Here is a 26,902-nt window from a genome sequence, read left to right as displayed (position 1 = left end):
GCGAAGGGTCCAGCAGCCTTGCGAGGTCAAGGGGGACCAGGAGTGATGGGGGTATGAGTGGTGTGTGCGCGGGGGGGTAGCCACGGGTCAGCCTCTGGCTTCAGAGCCAGTGGACCTCATCGGTCAGAAAAACGTGTCCCCTGGTTGAACTCTCTGTGGCCGCAGCTTGGCCATTCCGCTGCCCCTGCATGACCATCGATTTTTTTTCTCCCTCTCCCTCTTTCTCTCTCTCTCTCTGCCCTTCCTTCGATACCCGCCGCTTATATTTCTCTCATCTGTTTCTCTTACTTCTCCACGCATCGCATCACGCCATGGCCTGCATCCCCATGAGAGGCCAGAGTCCCTCCACCAGAACCGCTGCGCTTTTATTTTTAATCCCGGACAGATTGATTTCTGAAGGGGTCAAACAGGAGTGAGTGGCTTCCTGAGGCCGCTACTGCTCGGCTCAGCAGATACCGGAGGCCTGAGCGCGCACGGCGGCCGGCGATCGTTCGCAGTTCATTTGGAAAGCCTCGCCGATCGTTTGTTTTCGAGGTAAATTGTTTTGGAGCGCAACAGAGAGAGTATCCATTAACCAGCGCTCCCCTCACTGCTTTTAATTTTTCTTTTTCAGCCGCCCTCCTCCCCCTGCATCCCTCTCTCCAATTGAGAGCCGTATTATTCATATTCCTGCTGCACTCTCTATAGCCTGTTTGCACCTGGCTGACAAAACACACGCGCGCGCACGCATGCATGCAACAGTATCTCATTAAAAGCTATAGGCCTAAACCGCAGCCACACTTTATAACCACAGAAACAGAGCCAAGACAAAATGCTTAATAAGCTCCGGGTGAACCTGGAATTATTCACACGGGCCACTCTGTCATACATTAGCTCGAGAATTTGTCTTAAGTAGCATGCGCTTGTGTAGGTGACTGCGTCAAGTTTATAGTCCAACTGTAGCACATATGCCCCTTCAATGAAAAATACACCTTCAGCTGAATGTGAGGAATCATAAAAAATAATCTGGTTCATCATAAAAACCCATCGCAGTCCCGTGCGTCACAGACCGCACAGTAGCTGATTTTACTCACAACAGATTCTCAAGAAGGCCTCAAGAGTGACAAAGAAGTGACACCACCGCAGCAAAGAGGAACGGAAACAGTTGCACAAACTCAAGAGAAAACAGCACAGCAAAAGTCCGCCAACTGTAGCTGTATAGGCTGCAAGCAAACACACATTCACAGACTCACACATACCTTTCAACACAAACATGCAGCTCCAAAAGTCCCTGCGCTAAAATCAAAGCCCCCAGGGCCATAAATGCCCCCTTCGCCTGACCTCGCCAAATGCGCAGGGGGCAATAAAACTATAAAAACGCCACCGAGCCATCAGACACTCAGGAGCAGGAGAGGCAAAGACAGAAAAAGGGGAGACAAAATGAAGTTCCCAGGCCTCTTACCTTAGACGCCACCACTTTCAGCGACCTCTGGGCCATCTTCTTCTGCTCCGTGAGGGCTCTCTCACTGGTTTGTTGGAGTTTCTTTGGAAGGATTTTCTTCTTTCCAATGAGGAAGAAAAAAGTTTTTTTTTCTTATGGTAGGATACTTGAGGGGTGTAAAAAATAGCTCGCTGAGGGGTGGAAAGGGGAGGTGTATGTATGAGTATTTACGCGTGTATGTGTACGTGTGTGTGTGTGTGTGTGTGTGTGTGTGTGTGTGTGTGTGTGCGTGCGTGCGTGCGTGCGTGCGTGTGTGTGTGTGAAAGGGGGAGGAGGAGGGGGTGTCTTCCAAGTGTCTTCCAAGACGTCTTCTTTCTCTCCTCCTCTATCTGTCTCTCTGCTCGCTGCCCTCGCTCTCCTGGCAGAAGGGGTCTTGTGTGTGGCTGCCGGATGACAATAGAGAAGAAGGAGAAGAAGTGTTTAAAGAAGAACAAGTGATTAATGATTTTTTCTTGTATAATTCTCGCATTTTTCTTGAGGTGCCGTCCCCTCTGTCCTGTCCGGAAAATAATGGCGGTGAACTTTTTCAGATGGGTGGGTGGGGGGGTGGGCACCCTTACAAAAATCTGCTCCCATTCACGAAAGCAGCAGAAGGCCCTGCTGATAAAGGGGGCTAAAAAAGAATAAGGATTCCTCGGTGGATTTTATTGTGTGAGGTGTCACCCAGCACGCAAATTCATTTATTTCAACTCGGACTGCAAGTGCTCAGGGGCTTTAGGGGTTATTGTGGAGGCACATATGTGTGTGCATGTGTGTGAATATATGGGGAGGGGGGTGTCTAGTTCAGATGCTCCAATATAGGACAATTGGTGTGTTGCGAAAATTACAGCATTCGGACACAAATATTATCTTATGTGAGGAGAGGTACACTGCCTGGGGGGTTGTGTATGTGTGTGGAGGAGGGGTATTAAACCTTATGGCGGTCACCATAGAAGAAGAAGATATAGGCTATGTGTGTGGCTCGTTATCTACAACTGGAAATGAACGCACATCCTGGAAATGGAGTGAAAACATGCTGCAGTCATTTTGAAAGCAAAGTGGTTGATAGTAAAACAAACAAACCAACATAAAACAAAACAGTGAAACTGATTTTTTGCAGTAATAAAAGAGTGCAATGTTGGAAAATGCGGGATTACAAGCTGATACAGGTCATATTTGAGGCTTTACCATCTTGGCGCAGTGTGTCTGTGGGTGTGTGCGTGTGCTTGAGCGCATCTAGGTGTACAGGTTGATAGCAGGGCGGTTTTTGCGCTGGGGGAGCCTTTCATAAACAGGAAGAAAACAGATAAATGGGCAGAGGGAGTCTCTGTGGCAAGAGGCCCAGGGAGAAATCAACCAACAAGTAATAGGGAATCTTCTCTGGGCCGAGGAATACGAGCGGACCAATTTGGGGGGCACACTTTTTTTGTTTAAAGTTCATCGAGAGGAATGCTATTTTCTCCGTCTCCCCCCTCTTGCTCTATATTTTTCGATACCTGCTCTAAGAAAAGAAAATGAAAATTAATACGGGAGCCGCGCCTTACAAAAGAAGCCATTCGTCTTGTTGATTATCTATTTGGTTGTCAGGGTTTGAGCTATGGCGCCGGCCCGCTCCCTTTTTGTAATATATAAAAAATAAAACTCACATGCGCGCACAGCACCGGTCCAGAAAACACAGATAGGAGGGAAAAAAACTGTTGTGCAAAAATTACACTCATTAAAGCATTAAAAGACCACGAAGCGAGAAACTATTTAATGTTTTTTTCTTCAGAACCAGAGGAGGAAGGAGGAGGGGGTCCCATACTCCGTGTCGGGCCGGTGCAAGCGCGTCTGAGCAGCCGTTAAATTAACGGGAGAACGAGAGTGAAACGGAGGGACGGTTTGTGATTTAAAACGAGATTACAGGACGTAATGTACCAAGATCACTCACGGCCGGGACAGATTAATCATCGCAGGCTGCTGATTTCTCCAGACAGGTCGCTGTGCGTTTGTAGGCAAAACCAACACTGAAATTAAATGAAATTATTTATTGTGTGTGCATGTGGGAGCGGCTGAATGAACGCTTTAAATGCATCCTTCACAGTTAAACCTCGATGAGAGGCGAGAGGAGGGAGAGTTCTGCCCTTTTCACAAACGCTGTGGAAGCAAAAAGGAAATTATTCCACAACAAAATGCTACAGTTTACAGCCGATAAAAAATGAAAAATAAAATCCCAAGTTAAAATTTTCATTTTGAATTCAAATTGGATGATTTTATGAACGCTGACATAACTCCTCACTTCATGACTCTGACAATATTCAGTAGGTTAGTAATTTCATTTTTAAAAGATAGGAGCACATCGGAAGTGTAAGAGGAGAAGAGAGAAACGGCTGCAAAACAAGACTTTTTTATCCATTTATTTAAATTTCTATGAACTATTTACAAATAATAGGAAGGTAGACACTGAGGGAGCATAAGCAGAGAAAGGAGCAACTTACATATCGGAGGAGGTAACACATGTTCAACAATACCATCATTGTTATTATCATCATCATCATCATCATCATCAGTAACGATAGAAACGGATCTTTGGAATGTAAATAAAATAACATCAATTAAAAAACGCAAAGAATAAAATATCTAAAAGAGTGGCACAAGGTGACAGAACAGAGAGAGGAGGAGAAGCAAAGTGTGCGCGCATTTAATGTGCGAGAAAGGAGAGACAAAGAGGAAAAGATAGAAACATAAATCAACACCATTCAGACATGCAAGAAAAGGCTCCTTATTTTTCTGAATGTCCCTGGCCAGAACAATTGCTTATAATTAAATTACACTTTTTTTAATTTTCCACATACAAGAAGTGAATAGCGCTTTTTTGTATTGCAGGTAATAATAATTATTATAATAACTCGTCACACAATTTCAAAAATATAAAAAGCTCGAAAAGCTGTCACTTCATTAAACGAGCAATAAAAAATAAGATGACCAAAAAAATAAAAATATATATCAGTACAACTGAGGTAATAGGTAGTACATTGTATAGTGCTGCGTTTATAATGTGTTCATGAGCTATTAGTACCAGGATTTTGGTTTGGATGTTAGTGTCCTTTGTTTAGGCAGCTGTATAAACCCTGTTTGGTGGAAAATACTTTTAATTTAACTTTTCCCTTGAATGACCCTGTCAGTCTGTTTCCCTGTATACAACATCACAAAATGAACAATCAACGGACCACATAAACGCTCCTTGTCATTCTCAGCAATAACAGCATAAAGAATCATTTTACAATCAACACTGAATTCAAAAATAACTATAATTAAAATTTAAAAAGCTATATTTTGTCGTTAAACAAAACAGAAAATACCAACAGTTATAATTAGAACAACACGACAGAAAACTGCCTGGTGTCATTTTGGATCATACTGGAGGTTATATTTGATGTTAGAGTACTATAAGGACGGACAGAGCATGGATGAGAGCGTGTGTGTGTGTGTGTGTGTGTGTGTGTGGCGGGGTGTAAGAATACTTCTCTTGACGAAACGAGAGTTCCATTTATTACACGTGCGTGTGTGAGTTCGGTGGGAGGGTGAGGGGTAGTGGTTTGCGGGGTGCGGGGTGCAGGGGGGTAATGGGCAGAGCCGCGGTTCACCCCTTTGCTTTGTACCCGCAGAGTAAACATGACAAATGGGGCCCGAGTTTGGCATGATTAAAGATGAAAACGAGGATCCATCTTCACCAAAAAAAGTGTCGGATGGAAAAAGAAAAAAAAAAAAAAAGGAGGAAAGAAACCACACGCACGCGGGCACATTATCGTCAGCCTACCGTCGTATGCTCTGTCATGTGGAGGAAGAGAGAGAGGAGTATAAAAAGGCAGAAATATAAAAAGCAGGGAGACAGAGAGAGAGAAGAGGGGATAATAGCAAGGAAGCGGCCGAATCATTTTCTCAGTTCTTCAGTCTCATCCTTTGACTACTTTTGATCATTACATTTTTTATGAATGGGAAATCTCCCCCTCCACCCCTCCCATGTCATAACGTCATATTATAGTGTGTAACATCAGCACAGATCAGGGCCAAACGAGCGGCTATGACATCCCTCCTTCCCTCCAGAGCAAAGGCGTTATTCCGGTCCAAAGTGCTGGCTCTGGTGGTTAGACGCGTGGCTGTCACTTCGGCCTTCAGTTTGGGAAGCAGGGAAGGAAAGGAGGGGCCGAAATCAGACAAAGAGTCAAAGAACCGGGCTATAGGGGTCCGGAGCGGTTCTGGGAGCCGGTAATAGCCTGGGAGTTTGTGTTGTTTGTCCCGGAGCGGACCTTGGTGTTTGGCAGCTTGTGGTCCTTCTTCCACTTCATCCTCCGGTTCTGGAACCAGATCTTGATCTGCCGCTCTGACAGGCATAGCGTGTGCGCGATCTCCACCCTGCGCCTGCGCGTCAAGTACCGGTTGTAGTGGAACTCCTTCTCGAGCTCCAGGACCTGCTGGCGCGTGTAGGCCGTCCGCGAGCGCTTCGGCTCACCCCCTGTGTAGTTTGGATTCACTGTGGGAGAACAACGGGGATAAATGATCATCACAACCTTAACGTAGAAAAATACAACAACCTCGACAATATCATCTCCAAATAAACATAATAACAATAACAACAATAATGATACTACTACTACTACTACTACTACTACTAATAATAATAATAATAATAATAATAATTGTACGCTGTTGCAAATCTTCTGCTGGCTTTCAGATTGTAACAGTAAAAATCATTGTATTGGAGCTGAGAGATGTTGGTACAATATTTGCTTACAGTAAAAATATAGAGATTTTATTTCATATCTTGCAGTGAGGCATCAGAAGTCTAGTGGTCACATGCAAAACTGAAAACAAGACATCAGGAGAAAAACACTAAGAGCATGCAACGAAGAGAAATAAGCCAGGGCTCCGCGGTCGGACCTCCTGTGATAGAAAACAAAATGGCTGTAACCTTGGCAGAGCCTATAATGATTGCAATCCTCTTTCATTCTGCAACCAATCTTGTTCTTATCTTTCAAACCAGTCGCTGCAGCTGAACGTGTTTATTTAACACAACACTTTGCATTTTCAGTGAACACATGTTGTCAGGTGTCGTTTTTAGGCCCTGCGGCGGCGTGAATCCTCCCAGCACAGCCAGCCTGACACTGGTGTCCAAATGTTGTGATTTGAAAGCAAATCGGGGCCACGGCCGCGTTCAAAGGCTGAAGAACCGCTGCTGTTCTGGCACGTATGCACACGCATGACAACGACTATACCAGAAAATATAAATACATAAAAAGCAGGAGCTTTTCTTTCTATGGTCTACTGCACAGATGCCACGGACTGAGAACAAGGACAGCAGCATTGTCTGTCTCGCGTAAACAGGTTGAGAATAAAGGTGGTGGTGGGGGTGCAGCAGCTACACGACGGCACTTGAATGGCCGACTGGGTAATGATTCAATAAATCCTCAAAACTACAACTGGACAACACAAAACATGCTGCGGTGGAGTCCGATGATGAGGGCACGGCATCTTTAATAACTGTGCAAAGGAAAACAACGCAAGAAAGACATTCCTTACCGAGTAAACAGCCCGGTGCAACGAAGGCATTACGGTGACTTTGCAAAAGTGCCATGGTCGCCGCGCGGACTTGCGCTCCGGCTATTCCAATACGCAATAGGCAGCAAGTCTATTATAACACTAGAGAGGAGCCATGATAGACTGGAGCTATTCGCTTTTACATTAGTGTTTTACGGCCGGCTCCATAAACATGAATATTTCAGCTGCCATAAAACTTTCCCTCCCCTGGAACAACGAGTGGGGAAGGAAGGCTCGACAGAGTAAAGTACACCGTTTATACAACCCGACCACTTAAAATCAAATTACCAAAGCATAAAAGCTAACTTATGGGCTCGGTCGGAGTTGTCATAAGGCGAGGAATTAGAGCAGACGAGCCGGAGATCAGACTTCAAAAGGCACCTCAGCGGAGAGGTGTAATAAAAATTTATGGAGGGTGTAATTATATTGGCCCTGCAAACAGACGATCGTAAATCTTGACCCAAGGGCTACTCTTCTACTTCTAACAGAACACAGGGAGGGGAAGCCGTAGATTGTGACGGTGGACACCTAGCTGACTGCATGGTTTCAACTGCAGGCACAAAGGCGCAGCGAAAGAGAGAGGGGGAGAGAGAGAGAAACAAGTTTGCATGCAGCACTTACCGATGTTTACATGGACTTTCTTCATCCACGGGTACACTACGGGGTCCTTACGAGTGCTCGTGGGGGACGAAGTGCTTTGGCTGTGGGGCGTTTGGCCGCAAGACTGAGGCGGAGGCGGAGGCGGGCTGGGTGTCACCGAGTCGCAGCGGAGGCTCTGCTCCGGGACGGGGGTGGTCTGCAGTCCGGACGGGGGAAGGACGTGACCCCGAGGGGACATCACCACCGAGGCGGGCTGCCCTGTACGCTGGCACGGCGTGTAGGGCGGCTCAGCTCGCTGCTGGTGCTGTGGGTGGTGTTGATGGTGGTGGTAGAGAGAGTCCGGCTGGAAAGCAGCAGGCTCCTGCCTCTGGGAGCTGTAATAGTCCGGAGAGTGGCTGGGCAGATAGTCGCTCTGTGAGTATTCCTCGCACGGTGGGAACTTCGGGTCCACATAGTTGGAGTTGATCAAATAGGAGCTCATGGCCATTAATTTCAGTCTTTTTGTGGAATTGCACCTACTCGGAAAATATATAACTAAAATTTATATCTCATCCCTTTACTCTTCGGTTATTCCTGTTCCGTTGAACCCTCCTACTTTTCTGTCAAGTGAACAAAGTTAAGAAGCCACGTGACGGCAGCCGGCCAATGGCGCGCCTCCAAGACGGACCCCGGATAAGGAAATGGGATTAAGCATATACACGGCCCCCGCACGCGCATCATCATATGGCCTCAGTTTGTGGGCATTCACAGTCTAACAGTCCTCTCCCCTCTCCCTCCCCGTCTCTCTCCTCATGCCCACTTCTCTCTCTGAATCTCTCCACCACATGTCGGCATGCATGCCATCCTAAGCAGGCAGAGAATCACAACAATAACAAAGCGCGTGTAACGCGCTGAAAATGCATTCCGCTCCATCTGAAGCCGCGCCGAGGAGCGCGCGCGCATGGACACACACGAGCACCAGAGTACAGTACAGATGACAAGTCCTCCCTCAGTGCAAACGAACCCTTTCCCCCTGTTACGCGTCTGGCTCGAACTTCAAATAGAAAAATAAAGAAAAAAGAAGCAGGAGAAAGAAAGCGCTGGGGGGGATTTAAAGTGGCGCCTGCACCACCCTCTGTGTATATATTTGGGTGTGTGTAGGGACGTGCTTGCCAAAGCTTTTTTCTTTCTTTCTTTTTTTTTTTGTGTCTGTTCTCTTAAATCGCTAATAACTGGGAGTGGGAGATTGGCCTGGCCGGCTGCTGCTCCGCCACCCAGCAGCAGCACCGTGTCAGAGATAAATCTGGCTTGTTTAGGATCGATAGAAAATTCATCAACTAATTCAGGTTACACGGCCTCCTAAATCACTAGCAGACCTTTGCATTAGGAGCACAGTTTCCCTCTTTTTTAAACAGGACTGCTCCAACAGGCGCCCATTCCACATTTAACTCCCCTTGCATGGTAATTCAGACACAGCCAGGGTCGCCTTTTGCCTTGCAGGATTTATTTCCCTCCAGTTTCCGATATTAACATCACTAGCATAGCAAGTCCATATGCCCCGTCCAGACTGTGCGGCTGCTTTTGCCCTTGAGCTGTACATTACTGAACAGATACACAGCTCTTTGTTTTTCCTCCGAGAGAGAATTCCTCTCTCCAACCGAGACACGCTTTCAGTAGCTGCCACAGATTTTCTCAGCTTTGTTCCACCATGTCCAGCACTAACGCACTAACACGTAGGACACACAGTCTCAGTGTTAATCAGACTGTAAATCAGACAGAAAACACAACAAAACAAGGATTTAAATCTGTATTACGCAGAGTGAGGACGCACGGAAATCATAAGTACACTGCAATGTATCAACAATCATAATCGCGCATCTTTGCAGTCTTTTTACAGTGAAGCCCCTTTAATTCCAGTATAATTTGCTTGCTAATATCCCTCCGTGCGATCATCAGTATCAAACATTACACACAGAAAAAAAAAAAACATAAATTAAACTACAACACACACAACCATGAGGTGAAGAGAATGGATGTTTTCTCCACCAAACGGAGTCTGTTGTGCACTTTCTGTACTGTTATCAGTGCGAATAAAGGTGCGCACATACACAAAGACACACAGGCTAGATGATGGAGATATCCAAGTCCTTTGTTTCGAGAAAATTGACCGTCTCTAAATCGAAACCTTACCCCCCCACACACACAGACACACGCACACACACCCAACCCCCCAGTACGCCTGGCTAGATGAACAGTAAAGTCGACCGCATCATTTTTCAACAAGACAAATAATAAATAAAGAGTCCAATTCAACCGGGAGTTGGCCTTTAAAACTGCCAGGCGGTTTGATGATCGAAAAAAAAAAAAAGTATAAAACTTTGCTTGAGTTTTTCTTCACTTTGGAGGAGAGCAGACCCACAACACGGGGCCTTATCCACACAATAAACACAAAGCAACAACCAATAAAGTCCTGAAATTAATTAACAGACGCATGTGTGTGCTGAGAGGAAAAATACATTCGTAGAAGAGACACATTCTTTAATCTTCACAGTTCCACTTTTACGAATTCAAATATAAAGCAGCAATCCATAATGAATAAAACCCAATAAGAGCAGCTGAAGGCCTCTCCTCCCCGTGTCGGATCCATCGCTGCCGTTGTGTATAAATCCACTATATACTCCCCTAGAAGCGAATTTGTGATTGTTTTAATGATTTTTACACAAATCCGGATCTACAGGGTAGATATAGAAGACAGTGGCTCTCTGGAGGCGCACGGTTACACCGTCAATACACTATTATTGCTTTCATAAACTCCCCTTCACAGCCACAGTGGAATATTTCCATCCATCTGTACAGTCTCTGACCCTTGACCTCGTCACTGCTGGTAGGGATCTGGGGAATGGAGTTATAATGCTGTAACACTTCCTGCGAGTCAAGGGCGACGATTAGGGAGCTAACTCGAAAATAATACAAGGAGGTGAAATAAAAGAACCGATGGAAATGGAGGAGAGACGAGGGACATGTGCTGCATCACAGACACCGTTAAATTATGTTTCTATTTGCAGGTTTAAATAAGGAAAAAATAAATTTTGACCACAAAAATAAAGGCCTTTTCTCTTTATTTTAATGGAATGTGTCAATAATTGCTTATCAGTAGCCCATTCTTAAGCTTTTACAATGACGAATGAGAGGAAAAAAATCATACATGCCCCGGCAATTGTGAAATATTATTTCTGATTTGATTTTTTTATTTTATTTTATTTTATCCCATATAAGTCAACACTAATATTTTACTGTGAAGAGAGTTCAGGCCTCTCCGAGCGCAAATGTTTTGTATCTCCTTTTTATGCAGGCTATTTATAACGACAGATAGTTGTTTCATTCAAAATCAAAATATTCCTTAAGCTTTCCATCCACGTAATACCCACACGTAATTGAACTAAAAGTACAGTTGTAATTATCTAAAAGAAAAAGAAAAGGAAAAATCTTGGCAGCTCCGACCGAGGACCGTTCTAACAGAATGAACACAATTTAATGAAAGAAAAGACAAATCGCTTGGCACGGGAACCACGGTTCTATCAAAAATGTTCCCAGTGATCCGACTAAGGAATGGATGGACCGATGAATAAATGAATAAATGTCCCTTCACTTTGGTAAATGAATTGCAGTCACTCTCCAAAACTCTGATTTAACTGAATTAAAAAGTCGTCTGACCCCCACACACAACGACCTGCCATCTCTATCTATCTATCTATCTATCTATCTATCTATAGGCCTAAATATATATATATATGTATATATATATATATATATATATATATATATATATATATATATGTATATGTAAATGCCAATTAAAACCAAGCACATAAACACTCCACTTTGATTCAAATATATTTAGTTCTAACCTAGTCTACATTAAAGATGCAATTTTAATTTATATCGTATAATAATAATAGGCTAAATAATAAAAAAAAATGAATATGAATTTATGAGAATGGTATTGGTCATGCAGCATGTTTTTTTTCTGCTATATTTTACATGTAATTTCTATGTGCTCCTGTGCCCCTGCGCTGTTCCCACATTGATTTTGTGACACGGACACTCCCTCCCTGCTGCAGGCAATATTGCTGTTCTGTTTCCTCCAAAAGTTGCTCATACATCACCAGACTGGACAACAAAAGCAGTGAGCAGACTGATGGGAGAGGCCCCTTCAACCTGCACATAATCTGCAGCCGTCCTCATCTATTCCAGTTTTTTATTTCTTTCTCTGTACTTTGTTTTCTCTTTTTTGTAAAATTAAGTTCTAACAGAATTCACTGTGGTCTCTGTTATGTTCTCATCTGCGCAGGTATGAGCGTATCTCTGTCACCTTGACCTCCCGCTCTGCTGCGGGTCATCTCAGGTATCGATCAAGGTGTGTTGAGTCTGACTGCGGCACTTCCCTTCCCTCTGTCAAGTTTGTCAGCAGCAGCCATTCAGTTCAGAATGAGCCTATTGTTTCCGGCTTCAGGTAAAGGTCAATGTGCTAACCAAAGAGCCACACGGACTCAGAGATTTTTTAGAGGATAAGGGAAGAAAAACACAAAATAGACTCAAATATTACAGACATAGTATGATGTCTTATCCTCAAAATAAGAAAAACATTTAATGACACTAAAAGCAGTTATTCCCTATTCCTAGCCTCCTTTGCTAAAAATGCGCTTTGGAAATACGCAAAACAAACAGAGTCCTTCATCTTGGCGTTCAGTTTATTTAAATAGTATAAATCCTAACCTGTCACAAAGCTAAGGGCCACTTCACTAGCTGTGGCAGCACAGCTGAAAAACCACACACATCATCACGGTGAGTAAACTGCAGTCAGCTGCTCGAAAGATAAAAATAAAAACTCTGCTCTAACATTTTGATTTGATATCTGATTGAGAGAGAGACCCTGGCAGATAGCGAGAGGGGGGATGAAATACAGTGAGTGTAAAAGGTCAGCGGATCTGGATTTAAACATGTGACTTTTATTGCGGGTCAATTCCGTTTACAGCTCAAACACCAACAAGCTCAAACAGTAACTTCCCGGAGGTTGAAAGGTTTTTGGAGGGAGGGGGTGAAATAAAAAGCAATAAAATATTCAGGGAGCGGAAGAGAGCCGGGGCGAATAAATAACTTTAAAGTCCCCCACACAATTTACGACCTTTCTAACAAGTTTGTCCCATCAGCGGCTCACAAACTCACTTGTTGTTGGCAGAGCTGCTGAAAAAGCTGCAGACTGGTCGCTCTCTGCTTTTACTTCTACTACAAACTGGGATTAAACTTCGATCTAAAATGGATTCATTTTCACGAGTATTAAGGTAAGACTTGGTCGTTTCATAATGAAGGGATAAATAACGGGATGTAGTAATGAAGACTTGAAGGCTCCTGCACGCCACTCAGTAAATATCGCATGCTACCCGAATAAACATTCTCAGCTGCTAATAAAAAGAGCACATTAAGTATTAAGTCTATCCGTTTTTAAATGTACCCTGAAACATTGCAATAAAAATGAACAGAGGGCCGATGGCAGGCCTGAACTCGCATCCAGCCACAATAAGAAAATTAAAGCGAACATATTGAAGGGTTAAACGGCCTCATTCTCTGCAGCGACCGGACTTGTCACGGCTCTGAAATATTACCGAGCTGAGAAAGCTGTAGGGACAACGACGAAGAAGAGAAATGTGCTTTTGCTCCTTTGTGCAGTTTGAAAAATAAATCGAGGCCCATTCCCTTGTTATTGTCATGCAAAGTATCGGACAGAGAGAGAAAAAATGAAGTGCTACAGAGGCCTGTCCCACCGTGTGGCGAGTAGTCTGCTAAAGGTGTTGGAAGTTGGGAGCTTGGCTCTGACTATACGACTAATTTAATTTCACAGTGCAGCAGGCGGACCAGCAGCCCGCAGCGTGGAGGGTAAAACTGTGAGATATAAACAGCAGGGAGGAAATAAAGACGAGTCCAAAATAACGAGAGAAATACTGCTGCACGTTATCTGTGTGCAGTGAGAATCTCAAACACTCCGCTCTGCCGTTCACATCCCCAAAAACATCCTCCCTGCGTGTTTGTGACTCACTCATCAAACACAGTCTGTTTTCCTGCTAAACGTACATTGTGCAACGACATCCCGGCTTTCATTTAACTAAGGAATATAAAACCCAAATTACAAACATATGAGTTCAAAAAGTGCGCATATCCATTGCCGACACTTAATAGAAATCCAGCTTCAAAATATTAGCCAGTGGCCTATCTGGACTATCCTGGCTGCTGAGCACAGACTGGGTGTGCACAGCATTAGCAGCGTTGTGATGGAGGAGCACAGACAATGAAAAGAAACAAACGCTCCCTGTAGAATCGGAGCATTTGATTCCGCAGGCATCTTCTAATCAAAGAAAAAGCACATTAGCAATCAGCAGAGGAAAATAAACAGCCGAAACCGCCGCCGCTATATACAGGCTCATGTTGCAAACACGCTACATACACACTGGAAAATCGACAGCAGAAAACCACACATCTGGATGCAAACTGATAAAACCTCAGAGAAGCTGCTCAAGAGCCAAAACCATCGCAGGAATTCTCGCTTCATTTTCACACACTGGATTATTTCCGGGAGAGAAAAAAAACACACACAATTATGCCACATGTGAGACATTAGCGCAGAAATTCTGATACTGTTGTTGGCGAAAGAAAGTCAACGTGTGCATTTTTAGACAAAACAACCTTCAGGAATGGAGCTATCTGCTCTATAAGCTATATTGATCCGCTATCAATAAGATAGATATTGTAGAAATATTGAATTGAATTTAAGGCTATTTGGGGAGAAAGTTGTCCAGAGTGACCTTTAACCTAACACTGCCCACGACCTCGCCTTCACCCTCGGCCGTATAGGCCTATTAGTGTGTGTGTGTGTGTGTGTGTGTGTGTGTGTGTGTGTGTGTGTCCTTGTCCATTTACATCTTGGTTAATGTTAGCACACACGGGCATTTTCCAACTCTTGTTTTTGTATGAAATATTTTACGCACACGGGCGTAAAAGAGACAAAGCACAATGATATGAAATGCGCCCTCCTGCGCCAAATTGTACCATTAGAAGCACCGTGGAGGAAATCTGAATTAATCTATCTCTTTAATATTTGAACATATAATCAAAAGCTATGTCTGGTTGACAGGAAGAGGAAAACAGCTAAACCTAAAGGATCGTCACACTGACGTCACGCAGCCCCGAGTGGCTTAATCAGAATAGCTAATGAAGCAGTTTGATAGAGAAGGTACAGTGAGGGAAATGGAGCTTGCAAAAAGGAAACACACCTTTCAAATACACGTGGCGTGACGTGCACGGCCTCTAATCGATCATCAGTATGAATTGATAAAGTCATTCTAAACTAAAGTGTCTTGGGAAAGGGAGGAAGAGGAGAATGGTGAGGAGGGGGTTCTGCGGCAGCTCCTGCAACACGTGATCTTCCCCTTCCTCCCAGCATGGGCAAAGCACCTGCCACATACACACGAGGTGCGAGCAAGAAAGCGGGCACACACACACACACACACACACACACACACACACACACACACACACACACACACACACACAACAATATGCAAATGAGGCAGCTTCGTCTTCTACAAGGCGATTTCTGTTTTTTGTGTACTCACTCCTCTGTAGCTCGCGGATCCGCCTCTCCTTTCTGCCGTCGTCGTCACATCGCTTTCAACCATTCTTCCTCTTCTTATCATTATTATATTTGCTTCTTCTCCTCTTGTTTTTCTTCTTTTTTACATCTCCAACACATCGGCAGCTGCGTTCCACTCTTTTTCCTTTTTTCTCCATAAAGACAAGCCCTCCTACTTCAGCATTCACACCTCAGTCCCCCTCTCCCTCTTCCTCCGACGCCACAGGTTTTTGACCTCTTCGGGATTCTTCGTGGTATCTAAAAAAAAAAAAGTCAAGCTGTCATTTCCGCGGACACCCCCGCTCACATGCACGCACGCAGGCACACGCGCAGAGACGCACACACTCCGGTCTCCGGTGAAGTGTAAACATACATGTATCCGAACAGAATCGCTCAGAATCCGTGTTTAAGTAAACGCAATAACACGGATAAGTTGGAGCCAATTTTAAAGGTGATAATCCAGCGAAAACAAATCAACACATCACCGTAACGTTGCGACACCAGCATCGCGCGCTCCGTGCGTAAAACCCCGACCGAATCGGCTTCACATGGCAGAGGAAAACCCCTTCACCGGTGGCCGTTCCCCGTGTTCCCCGGTGTTAGAGCGAGCGGTTTGGGGCTGAGGGAGACCGAGCAGGGCTGCTGTGGAGACTGTGGGCTCTTTAAGGCATTAAGTGTTGTGTGTGTGTGCATGGACTCAAGTTTTCAAATTAATCTACCAGTTTGGCACACTCTTTGTTTAACGGGCGAGGCGTGTCACCCCGCGTCCCCGGTACACATTTTAATATTGGTGAGACGCGCTGACCTCCCGTTCACCCCGAGCACAGCCGAGCCTCTCTCTCTCTTTTCTCTCTTCCTCCCTCACCCCCTCCCCTTTCCACACCCTTTCTTTCTGCCATTTCCACCTCTCTCTCTGTCTCACTCATCCCCTCTTTCTGTCATTCTGCTCTTCAGCCTTCCCTCTCTCCCTCTCTCTCTCTCTCTCTCTCTCTCTCTCTCCCTCTCCGTCATACTAAATTGAGTTGGAGTCATTACTTTGAAGAAAAATGGTCAGTAGATGTGAAGGAGGGAGGGGGGTCCTTTTCTTTCTCTCTCACACAGATTTTTCTTTCTTCCAGGATCATTTCTCCTTTTCCTTTTGTTGTATAAATATAAATGACACCGCCGTGGACGCTGACATGTGAACCCGCAGCAGAACCCGCACCATCTCTTCAGACTCTCATACATGAACATTTGGTAGAAACAAGCGTGTTGTATTGCAGCGAGTCCGCACAAACAAACGATCTGAGTTTGCTTAAGAGGCTTGGAGCCGCGCGGAGATCAGGCACAGAGGTATCAGGTGGATTTATATTGATGTTATTCGACTCTCTGGATGGATTTTTATCCAGTTAACTGCAGCCATATGTCCACACTTCTCCCTATCATTTCACTACTATTACTTCCATTGAATTGCACATTTTATCACTAACACGTCGGCTACAGAAACAGGTGATTTATTTATGCGTCGTGATTTCTGTGCAGGTTTTATCTACATATGAATGAAGATATGAAGATAAAGAGAGTTATATTATATATTGACGTGCGACGTTTCGGACCAAGCATGCGCAAATTGTACAGATTATTAAAATTCACGGCCAACAGACCGACAGGCGCGCGCGCTCCAAACTCAATTGAATTAATTTGGTGAACTCGGGATGAACCTTTGCAGAAAGACGGAATCTGTAACGTCGTTATTCAGCCATTACCTTATTCCTTTTTGGGGCTATGGGGAGGAAACCGGGCCAGGCGGGGCCGTGCCATCCCAGGCCAGCGTGTTTACGTCAATAAGTGGATTATTTATTCACTGAATTATCATTTTGCTCCTCTGTTGCGACTAATTTTCCCCTCTTTGTCCCCTCCCCTCCTCATTTTAACCGTAAAGCATGGCCGCAACAATATGTGTCCAAACGGTGCTATTCAATAGGAGATTAAACGATTTGGAGTTCAGATTGTTTGAGGTGAAACAAAGCCACATCACACAGGCTGAGGAGTTCCAACATTATTACAACATGGAGAGTATTACCAGCTCTAAATTAGCCTTTCTGTAGACCACTTATGTTATAAAAAAAAAAATATTTCATGATTTTTAAATCATTCAAAAGCAATTACGACAAACCAAGTCGAATCTGTATTATGGTTTAGATTGTGGTCGTTTTTAAAACAACACAAATTATAGCTCATTATTATTTATTAGCATTATTGTTATATCTCGTGAAAAAACAGCCTGCGAGTTCCTTACAAATTAATAGCAATATCTTTTACTGCTGCTAAAATTTAGAGGCCAAAGAAAGAAAGAAAGAAAGAGGAATGGACAGCAGCAGGAAAATGGTTCGAGGCTCATTCCTCTCAGCAAGAAAAGTAAACGGGGCCAGACATTCATCTTGCAGTGGAAAATCAGATAAGGAGAGTAATATTTTATGGATGGTGCGCGAGATAAGGGTTTATTTTTTGACAGGGTTGTGTTGATAAGGCTGAGGAGAGGAAGAGCTCTGCTTTGCGAAACTCCCTCTCCAACATGGTTTGGGGGATTTATAAATAGCTGCTAGCTCCAAGCATGAAACCACCACTTTACACCCACTAATCTCTGGTCATGCACTCCCACACACTCACACTCACACTCACACACACACACACACACACACACACACACACACACACACACACACACACTCACGCACACACACAATATGAACTTGATCAAAGGCAGGTTAGTCATGTGTACGTGTGTTTCTAATATGAACATGAAATGCATTATTATAATTAGGTTGGAGTGGATAAACTGTTTTTTTTTTTTTTTTTAGTTTTTGGTCAACACTTATTTTGGTCAGGCTAGTTTCATGAGCTTGTGGTAAAAGTTAAAGGAGCACTCTGTAGTTTTCAGGAAGAAATGTATACGAGAAGAGATATATCTTCATCAACTAACAGCGAACTGAATAATCAAACTGTGTTTGTTTTCATGACTGACACAACACAATTTGAACTGTTTTACTTTGTTTATATGTGGCTGTCACCTTTCTAGCTTCAAACAGTTTTCTGGGACCAGAGAAGCCAGTTTAATTTGGTGACTCTTTACATTCACTTCAGTAAAGTATAGTTTTTCCCCAAGCATCAAAAAACTCCAATAACAAATATCTCTGGAAAGAAAGTGACTCTATATGAAATACAAATGTTAGCCGGTGTTAACAAAGTGTGCAACACCTGCACCCCCCCAGACATCCACCCACTCACTCACCCACCCACCTCCATGTCACCGAATACCTTCCGCCCTGCCTCCACCACCTTCACCCCCTCCATTTTTCCTGTCTTTCTTCTCCCTTAATCTTTCTCTCTGTCTGCCTCAGTACATTGCGGCGGCAGGAGGAGCTTTGCTTTTGTTACCGAGGAAGGGAAGGGAAGGTCAGGCCTTCACCTCTCCTTTGCCTCTGCTATCATTTCTCTCATCTGTACCCCCTCCCTGCCTCTGCTCCTCTTACTCCCTCCTTTTTGTCTTTGACATACAGCTAGACTGGAGTCCAGTGAGTGAGGAGAGGCGAGGGCGGAACTCACGCACGACGGTGAACTTTTGACCCTTCAACTCGGTGAACCCTGTGCTACAGGCTGACTGTTAGCTTGGACATCCAGCCAGGCTGCTCTCTTGATAATAACCTCTGGATTCTCGCTCCCCCTGCCTCGCCTCGGGCAGGAAGCGAGAGGGAAAAGGGAAAGAGAGGAGCAGAGACAGTATGCTAGGCTTGAACTCACGTGCTGTCCAGTTAATGTGACCGCTCTGTTGTTGTTTAGCTGGTTGGTTTAGGGGTTAGCTCGACCTTTCTCCGGCTAACAACCGCGAAGAGGAAAAGGCAGAAATGAACCGACAGCGCCTCCTGAAAATGGCTTTTTTTAAATCTTCCTGTCTGTGCCTCTACACTGGGGAGGATACTTGTGTGTCTCCGTACACTCACCATTCATCAAGTGCAGAAGACGGGGACAGCTCTGACAGGTGTATATTTTAACAGAGACGGGAGGTTGTCACAGGTTATCGTCGGTTAGGATTCAAAAGGACGGGGGGCGCGTGCTGGGCGGAAGGCAGGAGCAGAGTGGGGAACGTGGGGGCTCTCGTGCCAGCTCTGGCTGTCCGACTGGTCTGAAGCGGGCTCTGGTGGCGGCGCGAGAGAAATACACCCTGTGATACACACTGACACCATGGACCAACATTAAAATACACCCTGTGTTACACACTGACACCATGGACCAACATTAAAATACACCCTGTGATACACACTGACACCATGGACCAACATTAAAATACACCCTGTGTTACACACTGACACCATGGACCAACATTAAAATACACCCTGTGTTACACACTGACACCATGGACCAACATTAAAATACACCCTGTGTTACACACTGACACCATGGACCAACATTAAAATACACCCTGTGATACACACTGACACCATGGACCACATTAAAATACACTAACACTGACACCATACTGTTAAAAAGATATATGGGCTTTTAGTCAGAAGGACTACTGTTGTCATGCTGAGTGAACCCATTGCCCATTACAACAAAGTAAGAAGAGTTACATGGATGGATTGCATGGACCAACATTACAATATAGGTAAATGTCATATTTTTTTGTTTGGGGCGGATCAGCCTGATAAAGCCTGGGGAGCAGCGCCTTTAAAGACAGATACATGTTTTTAAAGGCGTATGAAGCTAAGCTGCTGCTATAGTTACTAACCTACCTCTAGGCCTACCTATTATGACACAACTACTAGCTACTGCAATCGCAAAAGAAATAACGAAACCTAGTCATGATTCTAATAATTCTGAATATAATAGTAATTATTATTATTATTATTATTATTATTATTATTATGTACCGTTTCTGTCACAGATGCCATAGTAGCAAGCTTACAAATGAATAACTTTCATGACACCTTAAGCTGATTATTTGGAAGTATGGAAGATCATGAAAATATAATCAAAGACCATGTGACCACTGAATACACACGTCCTCACTGAACATACATACGTACATTGCCTCGATATAATTTGTTTGAAGGCAGTTGCTTGCTTTTGTTTTTGTGTGAGGAATTTGTCGTTGTTTGATTTAAGTTGTTATTTGTTCCTTTATGTGAAACTTTTCATGCTGCTGTCTGGACCAGGACCCCTTTGTAAAGGAGATTCTGAATCTGAATTTAGATTAAAATAACACACACACACACACACACACGTATATATGTGTGTGTGTATGTATATATATTGTGTTGTGAGTGAGAGTGTATTATCCAGCCGCACAGTAAACACGGCATAACCTGAAGTACTGTATAAACACTGTACACACCCATGACCTGGGAACCTTTAAATATTTGCGAGGTTATCGGCTTGTCATAACCCATCGCCAAGGCAAACAAAGCCTATTCTGGTCTTATCCAGGCTTTATTCCCGCTCTCACAATGCGGCACTGATAAAGGCTCTTTATTGACTGCAAGTACTTTTAAAATAATAACCCAATCAAAGCTTTACTGATTTTTTTTTTTTTTTTTCGAGAATTCAACATTGATGTAAGACTTTGGTCAAATTCATACAGGCGCGCGGGTCTCCCTTCCTTTTTCGGTGCTTGTCTTGGTTGAACCTTCGAGTTATTTACCCAGCCTTGATTGAGATAGTGGAAGTTGTGAGCTTGTCTGAGGGAAACCTCCCTCCCTCCATGACCCGGAAATGGAGAACACAGACAGATCAATAAAAGCAGCCAGATGTTAAATCCTTTCTTCCATGTTGTCGAAGCAAACAGACAAACACACACGCAGGGGAAGTGCGGTGCTGTGAGCTGAACTTTCCTCTCCTGCGCATGCTCGAGCCTGTCTGCTGACCTCTCGGTGACTCCTACTCATGCATTATTCATGAGGCGTGGCCGCGCGGTTCACCCCTATCAGTATGCAGAAGACATTAAGGGCTTCGCAAATGCCGATTTAAACGTAAAGCAATCACAGGAGATGCGCCGGAGAGAGTTCAGAGGCAGCAATGTGTGTGTGTGTGTGTGTGTGTGTGTGTGTGTGTGTGTGTGTGTGTGTGTGTGTGTGTGTGTGTGTGTGTGTGTGTGTGTGTGTGTGTGTGTGTGTGTGACTGCAGGGGACAGAGAATAGGTTATTTGCGTTTTTAAATAGACCAGGCTTCACAATGTCCCCCTCCATAGCTCCACTTTTCACAAAGCGGTTCTCAGTGTGAACATAAGTAGCAGACCCAAATTTGACGAAAATTGCCTGAATGATTCAAATCGGCTGTAGAGCGTTACACACCGGTGGGTTGTGTATAAACACACAGGATCTTCCCATGCCCGGGTCACTCACCTCTCTCTCCCTCAGCTCTCTCATGCCCTGCCAATAAACCCACCAAACACAACAGAACACACCCCACTTACTCCCACACAAAGCCCGCGACTCTCTCACACACAGACAAACACACCTTTGCAATGCAGTTTAAAAAAAAAAGGGCCGGTCGCATTGGTTACTCACCCCCACTCATCATCACCAACACACAGACTGTAAAGCCAAACTCAGCGCCTTCTGACAGCCTCGACAGGTTCAAAGGAGCAGCAAGCCCGTACACATAATGAACATAATACAACATAATGCAGAGGAGAAGCGGCTCTGCAGGCTGGAGCTGCCCTGTGTACATAAACGGGAAACAGATGACACACACAGCAAAAACAAAGGAGCCCATACAAGAGCTGCTGCTGTGCCTTCCCATGTCACAGCCTCCCTCACTTCTCCCGACAAGAAAAGGAACTACATTTGTGTCACGCGTGACATGTCTCATCCTTGTGTGTATGTGTATGTGCGTGTTTGTTGAGAGGCCTCGGACGTGGTGGCGGAGGGGGGGGGGGGGGCAGAGGGGTTGCTGGTGGAGGTGGTGGGGGTGTTCCTGTATCATCATTAAAAAGAGGAAGTTGATGAAAAATGAAATGGGGAGTTTTTTTACCTTCCTGTTTACTGAACTGAAACTTCCTCAAGGACCCAGGTCGCTCCTGACACACACACACACACACGCTCGCTCACAACAGTGTGTATATGGGTGGGGGGTACGAGCCGTTATCTCACGTCGGAAACACAAAATCCATTTATGTCATGCAAGAAAAGAGGCTGGCTGCATAACAGGCTAAAAACACAAAAACAAGTCTATTTGTGGTTTGTGTAGGACTGGAACAGGTAATAACTGCAGCCATTATCCACGAGACAAGAGAGCGAACTGCAGAATAATAGTATTTCATGTATGTGAAATTTGAAAAATAATAATTATTCCAAAAATAAGGGAAAATAACTTTTCACTGAAGGCCACTTAAGAAATAAGTGAGTGGACGTTTAGAGAATTATTGCTTACTGATAATATTGGCAACAGATGTTTTTTTCGGATAAACATGTAAGATGATAACACGTCATTACCCCATTATTATTTTTTAAAAAACACTATGAAAAGAAAGCGTAATTATTTCTATTTTTAGAAGACAAATCTGAATTTTAAAAGTCCAGTTGTAGGAGGTAATGATAGTAACGCTTTCATCCTCAGTTTTGCAGAGAAGAAGGTCTTCTTTCTTTTCTTTTGGTCTGCTAGTCTCCGAATAATTTATGGCATCAGGAGCATGACTCCAAATAACATTCCCGTGAAGCTTGTGAAAAATCATTGCGATGGCGGAGGGCAGCGCCAGGAATCCACCAGACTGAAAATGCATTGGGGCAGACTGGCTTCTCATGTAAAGGGGACATAATAAATGAGAGTTTGAGAGCGGAGAGCGACTTCCGAAAAGCAGAATCCTCCTCTCTTATTAGTGGAGTGCAGAGGACACCGGATTAACTGTGTGGTCGTGGCGGGGGAGAAATACACTCATGCGTGAAGTACTTTATAAATACTGTAAGAGCAGGTTTAGTTGAAGTGTAGGCTACCGTGAAATACTTTTTTAAAAAAGGATCACGAAATACAGCAAACAAAAAAATGTTTTCCTACTTTTTAATACAGTTAATCCGTTTGATCATGTGGACAGAAATCAAATAAATAAACGACACTTACTCCGAATTATCCTGCAAAAAAAAAAAAAAAAATAGAAAAAAGAAAAGTGACACCAAAAAAGGAACAAAATGACACGATCATCTCCCTAAAACTACCCCCGCGTATTGACGAAAACAAGAGCTTTATTCAAGCTTCACCAGGCTTTTACCGTCGAGTTCAGCGGATGTACTCTGTCATTAATATATCATAACATATTATTTTTAGTGAAATAGCTTATATTTTGCGCAACGTTCATTCAAATATACGCCATGTCTGGTTTTAGTTAGTGATTGTATGATTCTTTTGGATGTGCTTGTGATCATCCTTTCCACACTTTGCATGTCGGCCTCCTCAGGGCGCCATGTTCCTGTTGGCCCTCACACAAAAGGAGAGCTATTCATTTGATCGTCTTATTATGACGTGGCCTCTTTGATCGACGACGGAGATAGGCTGATAACCCTGCGGTCTACCGGGAGCGGTGACGCTGCATGACTGAATGTTACAAAAAAAAAAAAAGAAGAAGAAATTGAAAACTTTGAAAGTCTGCCGGTATATACCCAAATGTGTGCGTCCGCCGTGACACGAGACATTAAACAATTTACATGATGGATCTAAGCAATAAGAGCGGGCGTGCGCGAGGAGAGGACGGCGCCGCGTGACTGGTAGCCGGGCTATTTGACAGCCCGAGTCCCGCTCCAGACATCAGAGGGAAATAGTGTGGAGGACTAATACAGATTTACAGGGTCAGAGGAAGCAGAGAGACAGTGCACTGTTAACACCTCCACCTTCTCTCCTTTTATCCCCAACACACTGATTTCAGGATCGTTTCATGACGTCATATAAAGCTGCTGTTTTCCTTGGTGATAATAATGGTCAGTTTTAAACAACTGAATGACTGTTTGTTTCAATGGAAAAATTAGATGTCAGATTATATGTTGCTTCATATATCCGTCAGTGTTTGTTGAAGCCTTTGGATAATTTTATATCACTCTCACAGTTGACTGGTGTATTTTGGAGTTACATGGTTTAAATGCTGCATCAGATGTCCAATAGGTTGTCTGAGTGGAGAGTTTTGGTGTCGCCTGGCCTGATTAGCAGCCGATAACTTGAGAGAATTGCGTTAATATTTAATACTGTAGGTTACGTGTGTGAGCTGCTTTCATTCACCTCGTTTTCAAACGCTGCTGAATCTGACTTGAAGGCTGTCGGACAGAGCTCCCGTGAAGAACTCTGGTGTCGCTTTTATTAGAAGTTTTATTTAAGTTTTAGTGGCTAAGCCTACAGGATCACGTGGTTAAAGTCCTGATTGACAACTTACGATTTACACAGATTTTGATTTAGACCTTTGGGTTATTGATTATTTAATTGATTCCAGTCCAGTGTTTGCATGCCATCAGCGGATTTTTATCACGTTCGCTCACACTTGATTCACCTTAATTTTTCTTACCTTTGTGGATAAAAACTCTTTTAGTTGCACTTGATATCAAATCGCGTTAAGAAAACAAATAGATTTACTTAGATTTAAATTCTGTATTGGTGCTGGCTTAAGGTGTGTGTGTGTGTGTGTGTGTGTGTGTGTGTGTGTGTGCGCGCGCGCGCGCGCGCGCGCGTCTTTGCTAAGAATCAAAGAACAGGCCAAAACCCTGGTGTAAAATAACCTGCAAGGACTCTGATGGTGAGCCTTGGGAATGTTTGTATCCACGACGCTTTTTCACTCACACCCATCCTGCCTGGAAAATGCAAGGGCGGGTGACGGACAAAGATTTTCTTGTGCCCAAGGACGCATATCACTACAGACTGTGTGTGTGTGTGTGTGTGTGTCCTTGTCCATTTACATTTTGGTTAATGTGAGCACACACGGGCATTTTCCAACTAGACGCTGGTCGTGCGTAAAAGCGACAAAACAAACGCACAATGATATGACATGCTTCATTTAAGATGTACTTTTAGGAACACCAAGGAGAACATTTGGATTCACTCCACATCATGTTTGCCATACATTGTCCCTGTGATCCAAATAGAGAGGAAATAGGGGCCAGATCAGTTCCACACTTTCAGAAATCACGTAAAAAACAACCAACAACATGTTCTGTTTTGGGTCCGTTCATCAGCTTTTCACTGAATGCATTATTCAAGCCCTACAACAAGTCTATGTAAACATTTAAGAAGGAAGAGCCCCGTGATAAAACCCTGAAAGTGGTCTTTACGCAGTCTGTGCGTCATTCTAACCGATAATTATTTTCCTTTTAATATGAGTTTTTTCCAAGCTTAAGTATGTTACACACGTGCACGCAGACACACACGGGTTTAAAACCATAGTACTGATGTAAACCACACAGTGTTTGCTGCTGGACACCTCTCCACATTCGGAACCACATCAGCATACTCTCCGGAGCGCCTGTGCGCCGTCATTACGCACGGACTAAATCGCATGCTGGTGGCCGCACAAAAGTACACACAACTGCGCGCGTGCACGCACGCAGCACCTCACTCCGTCTGTGACGCCATCACCGTCGCGCGGTTCGGACCAGCCATAACAACGAATCTCAGATATCTCAAATAGACCGGAGCTTCGCGGCACTCAGCGAGCGCGTTAATACAGCAGTGAGTGAGTGACATGGTAATTACACAGCCCTCCCCGCTCTGCCCCCATCTCCCCCTCTCCTTAGCTTCCACTTACAGGCAAGCCTACAAACGCTACTTACTGTGGGTCCTGGCTCTGTCTGTCCACCGGGTTTTCCCAGCGTCCAGAGCGGCACACACCACCGCACACTCGCCGGGCACCGCGTGTGAACCGAGCAGGAACAGCGGCCGGTAGTCGTGGCCTGCTCTCTCTCTCTCAACACACACACACATTCCCTCCCTCTCCAGCTCTGTCTCTACTTTACTGACCCCTTTAGGATCCCCGCGAAGCCGTTAAACCGTCACTTGCTTTCTAGAATGTGAAATATATAGTACATTGTCAACTCCCCAAAACCATAAAACTAACTTTATGGACCCCACGTGACCAGAGGAGAGCCAGTGAGAGGTATCGGTCTGAGGCCAGGCCTGATCTTTACGATCCAACTTGGAGATAAAAACCCTCATCCGTTTGACATGTAAATGTCAAAGCTGCCTTCTTTTTTATAGTTTGGCTCAAAGCAGAAGGGGCTTCACTTTTAAAAAAATATCTCAACACACATACACACAGGAGGCAGGAGATAGCGGTTGTGTCCAGATGAGGCTCGGACCAGGAACTCGTGCCCCCCCTCCCCAATCAGCTCAGAAACAGAGACGTATATGAGCAGGGACACTGCAGCAGCATCAGTCGGTGAGTTTAAAAGTTCACTTGGTTGTTTACACTTGGAGACCGGGAGAGGGTAACCTAATTTGGCCGGGAGTGGCCTCCGTTAGGACGGAAAGGGAGGCCGTTTAGAGAAAAGTGACCAATTTGTCCGCCGCGGGTAGTTTGTTGTCTTGTCAGACTTGGTCAGCAGAGATGAAAATTGGCCTTTGTGTGTCTGTTCTCTCTGTGTGTATCTGTGTGTTTT

General features: G+C 44.4%; 2 protein-coding genes across 3 annotated transcripts in view; both read right to left on the bottom strand.

Annotated features, from left to right (window-relative positions):
- Positions 1-26,127, bottom strand: part of hoxb3a (homeobox B3a) — a 67,877-nt gene extending 41,750 nt beyond the window's left edge. The window contains exons 1-3 of one of the 2 annotated variants that reach the window (XM_084372267.1): positions 26,078-26,127; positions 15,283-15,557; positions 1,442-1,863 (exon numbers count right to left, since the gene is read on the bottom strand). The gene's annotated coding sequence lies outside the window, so the exon portion shown is untranslated. Of the gene's footprint in view, positions 1-1,441; positions 1,864-15,282; positions 15,558-19,279; positions 19,351-26,077 lie in introns of those variants that run through there. The other variant, XM_084372266.1, reaches the window with a different exon arrangement.
- hoxb4a (homeobox B4a) lies at positions 3,841-8,159 on the bottom strand. The gene is made up of 2 exons (XM_084370842.1): positions 7,658-8,159; positions 3,841-5,972 (listed from the first exon to the last, which is right to left on the bottom strand). The coding sequence occupies exons 1-2, from the start codon at positions 8,121-8,123 to the stop codon at positions 5,677-5,679; spliced, it is 762 nt and encodes a 253-aa protein (XP_084226968.1). The 5' UTR covers positions 8,124-8,159; the 3' UTR covers positions 3,841-5,676.
- Positions 26,128-26,902: the final 775 nt, after the last annotated feature.

The sequence above is a fragment of the Pagrus pagrus genome (genome assembly GCF_965226575.1).
Source record: "Pagrus pagrus genome assembly, chromosome: 13".
Lineage (NCBI taxonomy): Eukaryota > Metazoa > Chordata > Actinopteri > Spariformes > Sparidae > Pagrus > Pagrus pagrus.
This window is presented reverse-complemented; position numbering and strand designations above follow the sequence as displayed.

What these genes read in the sequence shown, in the direction of transcription:
- hoxb4a (XM_084370842.1), bottom strand. Translation starts at nt 8,123, where the DNA reads ATGGCCATGAGCTCCTATTTGATCAACTCCAACTATGTGGACCCGAAG. An exon ending in GAAAGTCCATGTAAACATCG is followed by an intron (nt 5,973 to 7,657) that starts GTAAGTGCTGCA and finishes GTTCTCCCACAG; the next exon opens with TGAATCCAAACTACACAGGG.